Below are 13,872 nucleotides of genomic sequence, written 5' to 3'. Positions count from 1 at the left end.
AGCTGATAAAGGAGAGAAAAGAGAAAAGAGAAAAGAGAAGCCAGAGAAAGATATCAAGTTTTCATTATTCTAGGAAGAGATACAGCGATCATCACAACAATATAACCGAATGGTGTAATGAATCAACACAACCGAGCGGTGCATTGAGTCAATACAAGAGCAATCAGCACAATACAAGAGCGAACAATATATCTGTTATCAGAAGTGAGTTTTTAAGCTTAACTCAACCCCACAAAATCGGCTTGTAAGGTGAGGTTTGTACCTCACTTATATATTATAAATTGGCCTTATCTCTAGTCGATGTGGGACTTCTAACACACTCCTTTCACGACGAAGTATAGACATCTCGTGTGTGATAGTAGAAATTGGGTGATTCGATAGTGGCCCAACAACGGGTGGAAACAGAAATGCCTACTTATAACTCACTAGAATAGGCTATAACCATGACTTTGATACCATATTAAGAAATGAGTTTTTAAGCCTAACTCAACCCTATAAAACCGGCTTGTAAGGTGAGGTTTGCACCAAACTTATATATTATAAATTGATCTTATCTCTTGTGGGCTTCCAACATGGAATGCTTTAAAAAGAATACATTTGGCTGTGGAGAATGTTTTCTTGCATACACCAACTCTATGTGCCAAATTGTTTGAATTTTGCACAAATGAATCACTAGTAATGGTAAATTTCATCACAGACCCACATATCAAGAAGTACATGGATGGTTCACGCAGAAAGGGTTCATATTTTTGGTCCAAATTCAAAACTTAGAGCAAAATTATCAACTTTTTCTTAATATTTTTGAATTTAATATTGAGTCTCTTTCACGTTCGAGTACTAGCACTAATTTGATTTGTCAAAGATATAAAAAAGAAGGAAGGAAAGGACGTTCTTTTCGGGCTTATCATCTATATTTATCATTATCTAAAATAGTACTCAAAGAAAGCAGCGTAATGGTAACAACCACCATTCATTGTGCATTTTATTAGGAGAAAAACTTAACTTTAGTAAGGTGGACACTTTTTCTAATTCATGTTTAAAGTTTTACCATAATAAAATATGATTAATTTAATAGTATCAAAGCAAAGTTTTAGATATAATTAGAAACAACATCTTTAATAGCATAGATACTTTATATTAGTTTTATTTTATTTTATGTTGAGGATCCATAGGTTTTGTTTGAACTAGAGGAGAATGGAAAGAAATAAAGGAAGAGAAAAATAATGAAAATATATTGTTTCTATCAAAAGAAAGAGATTAGAAAATGATTGGAAATATTATAACAGATATAATTGATGTAATAGAATAATTTTTTTTATATATTTAAAAAAATAATTTACAAAATAATTTCTTTTAAAAATAATTTGATATAGAAATAATCTTTAAAATATAAACTAGAGTTATAATATATTTTATACTAAAATAAAATGTAATCATCACATATTAATAAATAAAAAAGTATATTTCAAAATATTAAAATAAAATATTTAGTAAAATATAAAGGTTAAATTCATTTATTTTATTTTATTTATTATTTTCATATTTTATTTTAATTAATTAATATATAATGTCATAATATATTAATAACATAATAATCATAAATTTTTGGTATAAAAATGTAAGCAGTTATAAAATATTTTTAAGAGATTGTGTATTCAATATTACCATATTATAACATAATCTATTATCTTATAATTGTTGGAGCATACAATGCAAAGAAATTTACATTGCTTTTTTAACACAGTGGGGCTTATATAAGTTTTTTATAACTAAATCTAACAAGCTAAAAACATCTTCCTCTATAGCATTGTAGTATATTATGGTTCTTCCTCTTTAGGATGTTTTGACTATTAAGATTACTTAAAAAACACTTCTTCAAGGTCAATGTCTAATGAGCAAGTATTTTTTAAAAGTTACTCAAAGCTAGTAATCTATATGATGCATTTTGTCCACTAGTTATTGCGAGACAAAGATAAGTCTTTTTTTTCTTCATGTTGCATTTATCCATGTTAATTCGTAGATACACTAGTACAGTTAAAGGAAATGGCACCAGTTATTTTCGCTGGCATCGGTTCCTGAACCGAGACATATTCAGGCGAGGTAAAAAGTGGTAGACTTTATGCCTCGGTTTTGAAACGAGACAAAAAATGGTACGATTCGACCTCGGTTATTAGAATCGAAATTGTTCCTCTCCCTCTACTGCCTCGGTTGGAGGCTGAACAGAGGCAGTAGGGTCCTTTTTTATTTTTTTTTCCTTCTTCTTTGGCCAGTCATATAATTTTAATTTTGGTGTCTCGGGGTCGGTCTCCTTGACAAAGTTAACAGCACCTCCAATGAACTTGATCATGCTCAGATTCAAAACCAGACCAAACCAGACCAAACAAACGTACAAAGGAAGCAAGTAAAACAAATCAAAACAAAATCTCAGATTCAAAAGATCATTCTCAGATTCAATTCAACAAATCAAAACAAAATCTCAGATTCAAAAGATCATTCTCAGATTCAATTCAACAAAATGCAAAACTACTGATGCAAAACTCTACTGAAACCAAATGCAAAACCCAAAGCAGCTACGGTCAAAAGCTCTCCAGCGACAGTCACAGCTGCCTGAAACCCGAAGCAGCTACCCGAAGCGGCGCTCATGAGCATCGTTCCTCCGCCCTCCGCATTTTCCTCCACCGCTTCTCCTTCTCCTCCGCCGTCATCAAACCCTAATTCGCACCACCACCATCAACATCAGAAAAACCCTAATCTGACCACTACCACCACCACTATCACCGCCGCCACCATTGACGCACCACCACCGCTTGCTCCTCTAGAGGCGACGTATTCGTAGGAGATTTTGGAGCAGTAGTCTTCAGAGCGAGACAGAGAGAGCGACGGAGCGAGAGAGCGAGACTGAGAGAGCGACGGAGCGAGAGAGGCGACAACGAGGGAGGCGAGACCGAGGGGAGGGAGGCGAGACCGAGGGGAGGCGAGAGCGAGGGGGCTAGATTTTCGTTCAATTTGGGGAAAAATTTTGGGGAAATAAGAGGCTTATATGCCTTGGTCCTTCTTGGGCCTGAGGTAGTAGAGACTTATACGCCTCGGTCCTTCCTACCAACCGATGCAGTATACCCCTTCCACCTCGGGTTTCTCTTAACCGCGTCAGAAACCGCTAATTAGGCACCTGTTGCTTTCACAACTGAAGTGGTAGCCCTTTTTGGCACCGGTCTAGTCTGAACCGAGACCTATAAGGTCTCGTTAATTACGGAACTGCCACCGTGTCTAAATAGATAGTGATTTAATGTAAAGAGAGGTCTATTGTGCGAGTTTAAAAGCACATTTTGTACTAGTGATATACATTAAATGCTTTTTATGTAACATTAATTTTATATCCATTCTCTAAGCATACACTATATACTTTAGCCTATGAGACCTAGATAAGTTTTATCCAAACTAAAATAAAAGGTAAGACCGTACAAGACTAATGATGTAGCAAATAGTGTCTTTTTAAAAAGGTTCAAGGTAGATTTGATGTAATAGTAATTACAACCCTTGCTTGGCATAAAACTTCATGATGGGAGGAGTACACACAATAATGTTAAGTAGGTTAATTACGTGATTGTTATCATGAGGTTATAGAATTTGTCTCCTTCAACCAATATACATAGAACTCCTAATGTTGACTCTTTTCGTTATATTTTCCAGAAGTGATGACCAGATATATGTATCCTCTAGCATGCACTCTTTAGCCTAAAAAATCTGATTAATAACTTTGTATATATTTATTGAGGTAGTGCGGAATGTCATTCTTTATAAATGTTACCAAAACAACATATCAGTTGAGTTACCTTAATATGATTTTCCGAACTTCCCAATTAGTGATATGGACTATGACCACCATTGGCTCATCTTCTAATACGTCATTATAAGAAAAATTATAATTATTTAAGGTAATGGTGGGATATGAGGTGGCCTTTTGACACTAAATTAGTATATCTATGAAGTTAATTATTTCTCTTTGCAGCAGTTGTCCTTGGTCTTATAGGATATGTTGATTTGTATTTATCATGTGGTTTGAGTTTTCAAATGAAATCCAACATCAGAAGACACATATTTAATTGTATTCAATTAATTTGGAGGTTTATGAATTCAAAAGAGAAATTGAATTTAGAAGTCTAAAACTGAAATTAAAAGAATTAAAACGGATCAATCATATATTCAACAATTAAAGAATTTGAAAATAATATTTCTCTAAAGATTCACATCCAAGTTCAAATAATTGATCAATTTAATCAATTAAATCAATTAAGCCAATTTATACAAATTAAATTCCAATATTTCAATCGATTTCTAATTTAAATTCTAATATTAAAAACACAAATCAATATCACAAAAAGAAAAATTAGAATAGAGAAGAAAAAGAATAAACACATAACATAAAATGATTAGTGAAAAACTCAATTTGTGTTGTTTGATCTTGATTATGGGAATTGATCTTCAAAGGTCTAGCTCTCCATTATTGAACAATAGACAATATAGCAACAAAATAGTACAGTAATTATGAAAAGGCCAAAATGAAAATAGAGAGGAAAAAAGAATAAGAGAAAACTAAAACTTTGAAAACTTTGCAAATGAGTTCTTTCTTTGAAAAGTGCGATGTCAAAGGTTGACTCGTGCCCAAAACTTTAGAATGATTGTTTCAAAACAATCTATGAAACATGCTGGCAAATGTGTACAGCCTAACACCATGCCTTTTAAGGATTTGAAAAATATTGTATACTAAATGGTGTCGTGCGTTAGATAAAAACTAATTTGAGTAACAAAAATGTTGATTTGCTCGTTGGGGTGAGTGGTACCATCATGTTCCTGTCTATGAATAGATGTCAAAATTGAGACGAGTTAACCAATATCGAAGCAAATGATCGATATTCTCTACTATCCTCTTAGCTACTTTCCTCTATCATCTCGTCTATCGCCTTCTTTGTTTAGGCTATCTCAATCGATCCTTGTTGAACGATCTTAGGCAACGACTAATTAGGTTTTCTGTTTTTTGTTTCATATATGCGTTTTCAGCAGGAAGGACATTCCTCTACACTTTTCTTCTTCAAGATTTTCAAGTCACTCTTGAGTTCTCTTATCATTGTCATTTAATCCAATTGTTTTTCCACCTCTTTTACCACTAGTTCATTGCTCATCATGTTTCATGTGGTCACCATTGAGATTAAACTGTTTTCTCAACACAACAGTGGATGCCAAAATGTTCTTGTAGGCCTGAGTTTACACTTAACCCATGTATTTCTTTAAAAGTCCAATCTGCACTAATATTTTCCTTTGTGTTTTTGTTCATTCGTCTTTCTCGCAGACTGGTGAGTCACGTGCAAAAGATATTTCAACATTCAAGTAAGTATTGAGTTTTACAAAATATAATAAATGTAGATAGTTCAAAAGTATTAAATATTTCATCTACATTTTCTATTTATAAGACCCATTGTGAACTTTGACTAGTTTAGTTATGGTCGAATAATTCTTTAACCTTATTTATCATAATAATTTGCATATTAATCTCCTAATGCTATTTCGGTCTTGACTTATCGATTCCAAACTCAATATCGAGAGTCTTGACCATTCGGTTTGATATGTACAAATACCATTAATCGATTGTAAATAATTATTTTTCTTCTAAATTGTGCAGAGTAGGTACAAACCTAGCTTCAAAATTTCCAAATAGAAAAATGTAGTTATTATATGGCATGACACATAATGCTTAAAAAGAAAACACAAGAAAATAAAATGCAGGTCTTTTTAAGTTTGAAATCACAACAGTATAAGCTACAAGAATTGTTGGCCTGTGAAGTGAAAAGCAACACCAGAGAGCGTGAATAAGTGCTCCATCGTTTTATAGAGGTTTAATAGGTTCGGAGGTCCTTATATTTGTGGGTTCGTTTCAATTGGGTCCTCCAATTTTGAAAGTGATCAATTTGGTCCCTAATTTAACAAAATTGAGTCAATAATACCCTTTCCGTTAAATGTAATGGACGGCGTTAACTTTTTAAACATGTAGCATGTTGAGGCATCCTTTTATTTGCAGGTTGCACAGTTTTATTTGAAGGATGCTTCAACATACCACATGTTTAAAACGTTAATGCCGTCCATTGCATTTAACGGAAAGGATATTATTGACTCAATTTTGTTAAATTAGGGACCAAATTGATCACTTTCAAAATTGGAGGACCCAATTGAAACGAACCCACAAATATAGGGACCTCCGAACCTATTAAACCTTTTATAGAAATGGATTTCACAAAACAAAACAAAATTGTTCTTATTTTCACATCTTTCGTTTTGCTCGTACTTTTCCCATAACAGAAACTCATCTTAATTCCCTTTTCCTCTCTTCCCTTTTTAGTCCTTTAAATGTTAAAACACAAGAATAAAGGAAAAAAACTATAGAACTTGATCTGGACGATTAATCATCAATGTTACTGTGATTTATTACATGGTATGCCATGCTTCTTTACCTAAATTCTTTGCCCATTAATCTTTCTCTGTCCAATCGTTTAAATTATTGCACAAATGACCCATTTTTCGTAGTAAATTATGTCGCAGGCCACTAGGTCTGGTCCATTGACTTGGACATGCATGCTGCATATATTCTTAACTGTTGACACAAAAATTGTTGAGTCATCCGATGCTGTTGCAGTCTTGCAGAGGCAGAATGTGTTAGTCACTCACTGGATATTTTTCGACAGATGTTTTAGACTTTTAAAACATTTCAGGATATTCATGCATTTAAGTTTCATTATGCATTACATCATGGCAAGCTCATTATGATTGGTTGCCTACATAAGTTCAGAGTGAACCTTTTTTGTCCAAATTTACATCTTAGAGAATTTATTAACTGCTTTTTATTGAATTTGTTGCCCCCTCACTGCCCTATTCTTGCAGGATAAAACAGAAGTTACAACTTTTAGTGCTCTATTGACAAAGATATAGCAAACGAGAAAGGGTGTTTTTTTAGTGCTCTTTTAGCTTATCAATAACAGTACTGAAAAAAAAAACAATAGTAACAAAAATACGAGTATTTTATTTTCAGGGTGGATCCATAAAAATACAAAGTGCAAGCAAATAGTGACACAGACGGGATAGGTGATCGCAGTGCCGAATTTTTCTTTCTATTCTTTCTTTTTCCTGAAAATTCAGCAAATCAGTGGTGAAGGAAACAATATTATACAGGGTTCATTATTTATCTTATGAACCAACATTGATGATTCAGCTATGAACTATATTCTTAAACAGGCACACGTTAACACAAATATGATACGCATACTTATCCAACAGATTGATCAGTGTTTGATCTGAGACAACATGCACCTAACATCCTTTGCGTTAGGCCTCTCTTTGGGATCATCCATGGTGCAAAAGCATGCAATCTTCGCAACCAGAAGCATCTGCTCCTCATACCCATTTTCGAGCAGCTTCGGATCAATAGCCTTCTTGGGATTCTCAGAACTTAAAATATTCCTCAACCACTTGACCAAGCTAATCTCATCAGTATGCTGAAAGAACTCGTCGGAAGGAAGCTTCCCAGTCACCAACACCCCAAGGATTACTCCAAAGCTGTAGATGTCACACTTATCAGTGAACTTAAGTATCTGGTGATACTCAGGAGCAATGTACCCCACAGTACCAGCCACTTTGGAGGTGGTTACGTGAGTCTTGTAATCCGGCATTGCCTTAGCGAGTCCAAAATCAGCTATGCGTGCTTCCATGTCATCATCAAGAAGAATATTTCCAGGCTTGAGATCCCTGTGAATGATGCGAGGGCTGTGATTCATGTGAAGGTATTCAAGTCCAGCAGCAACACCAAGCATGATTCTATGCCGTGCCAACCAATCCAGCTCTCCCTCACCGTTTTGAACCTTTTGCAGCAAGTCCAGCAAGCTACCATTCTTCATGAACTCATAAACGAGGTAGTGGCAATCAGGCCTAGAAACATGCGCTAACAGAGGCAGAAGGTTTCGGTGTCTAATTTGTCCCACAGTGTTAATCTCAGACCGAATTTGCCTCATTTTCTTATGCATAGCCTTGCTATCTTCCTCTGCTAATTCAGCAGCATCTTTGGGAGGTTGAATAACTTTCTTTATAGCAATCATTTTGCCATTGCTTCCTGGTAACTCAGCCTTGTAAACCTCTCCACAGCCACCGCGTCCAATGACTTCCATCGAAGCGAGTCCGTCTTCCTTCTCCAAGAAGGCCAAATCCTCTGCTTTCTTAATCAAGGGACTAAAAATATCAGGACCCGCTCTCTTTCCTCTTCCTTTGATCAACGCCAAAGCCAGTTTGAACAACAGAGAAAACACGAACCCTGATAAGGTTCCAGCCAGTGCCCCTGCCAAAAACCCGAGAATCCACCCCAGGAGTTTTCTCTTAGTGTGCTTGTGTTTATGATGGTTAGGTGAAGGACCAGGTGCCGATGCAGGGGAAACATTAGAGGCTTGGGAGTTTCTCTTGCTTGAGGCAGGCGGAGGAGAAGGTGCATCCGCACCGTCCAAGAGGAAACGTCTCGAGAGAACGGGGTCTGATGAGGAGTGGAGAGAGGGTTCGAGGAAGCTGTTGCCGGAGAAGTTGAATTGGCGGAGGTTGCGGAAGGAGCGGACGGAAGAAGGCACCCTTCCGGTGAAGAGGTTGTCGGCGACGGAGAGGGTTTCGAGGTTGGGGAAGTACTTGAGGAAGTTGAGGTTGCCGGAGAATTGGTTGGAGGATATGTCCAACGCGCGAAGGCGCGTGAGAGAGGAGAGTTCGGAGGGGACCTCCCCGGAGAAGAGGTTGTTGGAAAGGTCGAGGATTTCGAGCTTACGGCAGTCAACGATTTGGGGAGGGAGGCGGTCAACGAGTTGGTTGTGGGAGAGAAGGAGTTGTTTGAGCTCGGTGAGGCGTCCTATTGCGGGGGACAAGACACCTTTGAGATGCTTTGATTTGAAGACCAACCTGGTTATTCGGAGGACGTAGGTTTCCTTGGTGGAGAGCCTTCGCTCGCAGAACACACCCTCCGTGTAACATGCTTCATTTAGGTCCAGTTGACCGTTGACTCCGAAATCCTTTCGCAGAGCCAAGAGTGCCTTGAAGTCTGAGGGGTAGAGTTCAAGCTTGGCGTGGATCGAGATTAAGAAGAAAAACAGTGAAAGAAGCAATAAGCGAATTTTGCCAACCATTGTGCTTTGTACTCACTTCTGCATCGTTTTCTGCTTACTCTTATAGCGCCAAACCGTGTGGAAAATTTTGCACTTCTTCCTCTTCTTTGAATTTTCTTTCCACATCCCCCACTCGGTAAATTTCCTACTTCCTTTTTTTCGTTGGTTTATATTTATTTATTCATTTTTTCATAATAATGTTTCTCTCCTTCAGTTGACTGTCGCTCTCTTGTTTCGTTTATCTTGTTTCACCAAATTACAAAGCAATACACTCACAAGTCTCACTGGTCCTACACTACCTCATCATTTCCTAGTTACAGCTGCTCGCACCTTCACACACTGCCGGATTCAAGGTCGTGATGGAAAATAAATGTCTGAATATTATTCGACACTACTATCATTTTTATTTCAAATTCTGGATTCATTTGTTTAAGCATGAATATGGATATGGAAATTGTTTCGGTTAGTCGATTACGTAAACTATTCCTTATCTTTCAACTTAAAATGAAATACCAAAATTTTAGTAAAGATATTGTTTCGGTTGAAATTGTTCGAAGATGGGTCGTATTTTCTTGCTCTGATATTTTTCGATAGTTCAATTCTCTTTGAGAATGTACTCCACTCCGATGAATTGTTGATATGTAAGAGACACTCCGACGTTCAAGTCAGATATGTTTCATAAAGAAGTTTATATTTTAATTAGAATAGATTCAAGTTAGAATAAGATGTCTTTACCTAGACATCAATTATATATTTATAGGGCTTGTGACACTCAAACACATTAATTAACTATTAATGCAATATATTTTTAGGCAATCAAACTCAATAATCAATAATTAATATAGTATATTTGTAAAGCGTAAGACAATCTGATCCATTAATATTTGCTAACTTCGATCGGTATATTTCATATAGTACATAAGTCTCCCAAGCCCAACCAAGCTCTTTATTGAAAGATGTGCGCAGAGATTATTATGAATTTAAGAGAGGTCACATACGTTGTATTTAGGGAGTCTATTTTTGACGCGCTTTAAGTCTTCATTTCTCTTTGCACCGAGCGGCAGACTCTAGGAGTTCTCTTTGAAACTTTTTCCTAGGTTGAGCAGTAGACACTAGGAGTTCTTTTTGAAACTTTTTCTCTAGGCCGAGTGGTGACGGATAGGAGTTCTTTTTCTAGAACTTTTTTCCTGTACAAGATATTTAACTCACAAAAATATGCGTTAAACAAAATAAAATAAACGCTTCAATATTTTACAATTTATTTTTATAATGAAGAGCTATTAGAACTTGACAAGGTTTCCTAGGTTGAGCAATAGGCGCTAGGAGTCCTTTTTTGAACTTTTCTCCGAGCGACGAATGGTAGGAGTTCTTTTTTGAACTTCCTACGTTGAGCAGAGGTGTCTCAAGTTCTTTTTTGAAATTCTCTCTGATCGGCGAATGGTAGGCTTTCTTTTTTGAACTTCCTACGTTGAGCGGAGGCGTCTGAAGTTCTTTTTTGTACTTCCTACGTTGAGCAGAGGCGTCTCAAGTTCGTTTTTGAAATTCTCTTTGGTCAGTGAATGGTAGAAGTTCTTTTTTGAACTTCCTACGTTGAGCGGAGGCGTCTAAAGTTCTTTTTTGAACTTCCTACGTTGCGCATAGGTGTCTCAAGTTCTTTTTTGAAATTCTCTCCGATCGGCGAATGGTAGGAGTTCTTTTTTGAACTTCCTACGTTGAGCGGAGGCGTCTGAAGTTCTTTTTTGAACTTCTCCTTGAGCGGCGAACGATATGAGTTCTTTTTCGAACTTCCTACGTTGAGCGATGACATTCGAAATTCTTTTTTGAACTTTGCCCCGAGCGGCGAACAATAGGAGTTCTTTTTCGAACTTCCTACGTTGAGCGAGGACATTCGAAATTCTTTTTTCGGACTTCTCCCCGAGCGGCAAATAGTAAGAGTTCTTTTTCGAACTTCCTACGTTGAGCGGGGACATCCGAAGTTCTTTTTTGAACTTCTTCCCGAGCGGCGAACGGTAGAAGTTCTTTTTCGAACCTCCTACGTTGAGCGGGGACATTCAAAATTATTTTTTGAACTTCTCCCAGAGCGGCGAACGGTAGGAGTTCTTTTTTGAACTTCCTACATTGAGCGGGGACATCCGAAGTTCTTTTTCGAACTTCTCTCCGAGCGGCGAACGGTAGGAGTTCTTTTTCGAACTTCCTACATTGAGCGGGGACATCCGAAGTTCTTTTTTGAACTTCTCCCCGAGTGGAAAACAGTATGAGCTCTTTTTCGAACTTCGTACGTTGAGTGGAGGCGTCTGAAGTTCTCTCTGAAGTTCTTTTTTGAACTTTTTCCTATGAAGTTATTTTCACTCACAAAAAATATGCGTTAAATAAAATATTCAATTTTTTATTTTTATAATGCGATGACGTTAGAACCTGACAAGGTTGAACGTTGGTGGTCCAATCGACCAAGCGATAAAGGATTGAACCTTCCTGTGCAAAATATTTTAACTCACAAAAACATATATGGTTTAAACAAAATATTTAATATTTTATAATCTTCTTTTGTAATGAAGAGTCATTGAAACCTGACAAGGTTAAACGTTGGTGGTCCAACTGATCGAGCGGTAAGGGATTGAACCTTCCTAGATATTTTTACTCACAAAAACAAGTTAAACAAAATGAAGTAAATGCTTCAATATATTATAATTTATAAATTATAATGAGAAGTCATTGGAACCTCACAAGGTTGAACAAGGTTGAACAAGGTTGAACATAGAACTGAACCTTCCTGTGGAGGATTTTTTACTCACAAAAATATGAGTTAAACAAAATAAAGTAAATGCTATAATATATTATAATTTATAAATTATAATGAAAAGTCATTCGAACCTGACAAGGTTTGAGCGTAGGTCTGAACTTTCAAAACAAATATTATAATTACAATTTTTTACTCTTGTTGCAAAACCTGGTATTGATCCAAAGTAGCGATGTCGAGACCAAGCGCACGTTTGGTTTCTCGTGGTTTCATGGGGATGTTGTTTAGCTTCATGGTGGACGCCAAAATGTTTCGGTTGAAATTGTCCGAGGGTCGGTCGTCATTTCGATCGTTCTTTTTCGATCGTTCAATTCTCTCCGAGAATGTCATCCACTCCGATGGGTTGCTAATTTGAATGAGTAAATTTAAATATAAATTTATCTACATAAATAAATTATATTCGGAAGAAGTCGTGCTTTTAAACATAACTTTTACATTAACAAATTACGTTTTACCTAAAAATACTTTAGATTATAATTTATAACTTCTTTTTATTTTATCTTATAGAAATCATACTTCTAAATACAATTTTGTTACTTATTTTATTTTAAAATCATACTTCTGAATTTTTTTTTTACTTTTTTTTTAAATCGTTTTTTCTATCACTTTTTTTAACTGAAGTTTAAAAACAATTTTATACTCCATTGCGGGCAACCTAAAAGATTGTTAGTAAAAAAACATACTTTAAAACATGACTTTAAAATAAAATAAAACAATAACAAAAATTTGCTTTGAAACACGCTTTTATATTTAAAAATTATAAAAGAATTGAATAATGCTTTCAAATATTATTTCTCTAAGAAAAAAAACTAAAAAAGTAAACGTAGTTTATCACAATAAAAAAATCTTCGGAAGGACAATATACCTCTATACATGAAATCTTTAAAATTTACCCATTTCACTAAAATCAACAAAAAGAAATACACAATTTACCTGAATAAAACACCATAGTCAGCTGTGATATTTGTCTTGGTCAATAACTAATTGAAACAATGTCTTTTTCAAAACATAATATACATTTTGAGGGATGCGATCTGTTTTAGGAAACACAGAAATTAAATGATAGGGACGTATAGGATTGAAAATTCTTCAAATTTTGACACTATTTGATAAATTCCTATATGTAAATCAAATTTTTGACTTGGTAATACTTTTGGTTTTTCAAGTATTACCATGCTTGTTTCAATTTTCTTAATTTCACTCATGCAAATGGACTGAAGATAGCTATAATAAATTATATATTGTCTTTTTCTATATATAAAAAATATGACACTAATTATCAATATAGAAATTTGAAATTCCAAGTTAGATCAATCCAACAATGATTACGTGGAGTCTATCCCAACCAATGAGAAAATATATCATAGAAAATATATCATAGAGAAAGAAGGGATAGAATGAAAAATCATATAATTAAATCTTAAAGACAAATATCACACAATTGAGTATACACGAATGAAAAAGCATAACAAAACCTAACTAATTAAAATTATATAATTTATGATTATGTAAACAATTTTTACGTTATTATTATTGGGTTTTAATTAAAGTATTTATGGTAAATTTAGATATTTTAACACTAGTGTGAAACGTGGTTTAACATCTATCTTTCATTTTCAAACCATCAAGGACGTAAGTGTAAGAAAATTTTATGATTTCAATTAAATGAAAACATACAGGATATTGAATTTCATGTTTCTCATTATTCTCACACATATAGTAAAAGAGAACTTACCTTGATCCGTTGTATAGTTCTTTCATGTCAATTGTTCTCCTTTACCTTACTTTTCTTTGATGCTTTCTTGATGATATAGAAATTGTAAGAATGTTTCTCTTTGTCAAAGTCACAGTTTCTTTTCTTTTTAGAGAACGTAACATTTTCTTTCTCTCTTTAAGAAA

The 13,872-nt window shown here is 35.1% G+C and overlaps 1 protein-coding gene across 1 annotated transcript; it reads right to left on the bottom strand.

The window, feature by feature from the left end:
- Nucleotides 1-7,049: 7,049 nt before the first annotated feature.
- On the bottom strand, nt 7,050-9,297 carry SOBIR1 (Leucine-rich repeat protein kinase family protein). The gene has a single exon (XM_047303415.2). The coding sequence runs from the start codon at nt 9,195-9,197 to the stop codon at nt 7,329-7,331; it is 1,869 nt and encodes a 622-aa protein (XP_047159371.2). The 5' UTR covers nt 9,198-9,297; the 3' UTR covers nt 7,050-7,328.
- Nucleotides 9,298-13,872: the final 4,575 nt, after the last annotated feature.

The sequence above is a fragment of the Vigna umbellata genome, chromosome 2, assembly GCF_029865625.1.
Source record: "Vigna umbellata cultivar VRB3 chromosome 2, Vumbellata_1.0, whole genome shotgun sequence".
Classification (NCBI taxonomy): Eukaryota; Viridiplantae; Streptophyta; class Magnoliopsida; order Fabales; family Fabaceae; genus Vigna; species Vigna umbellata.
This window is presented reverse-complemented; position numbering and strand designations above follow the sequence as displayed.

What these genes read in the sequence shown, in the direction of transcription:
- SOBIR1 (XM_047303415.2), bottom strand. Translation starts at nt 9,197, where the DNA reads ATGGTTGGCAAAATTCGCTTATTGCTTCTTTCACTGTTTTTCTTCTTA.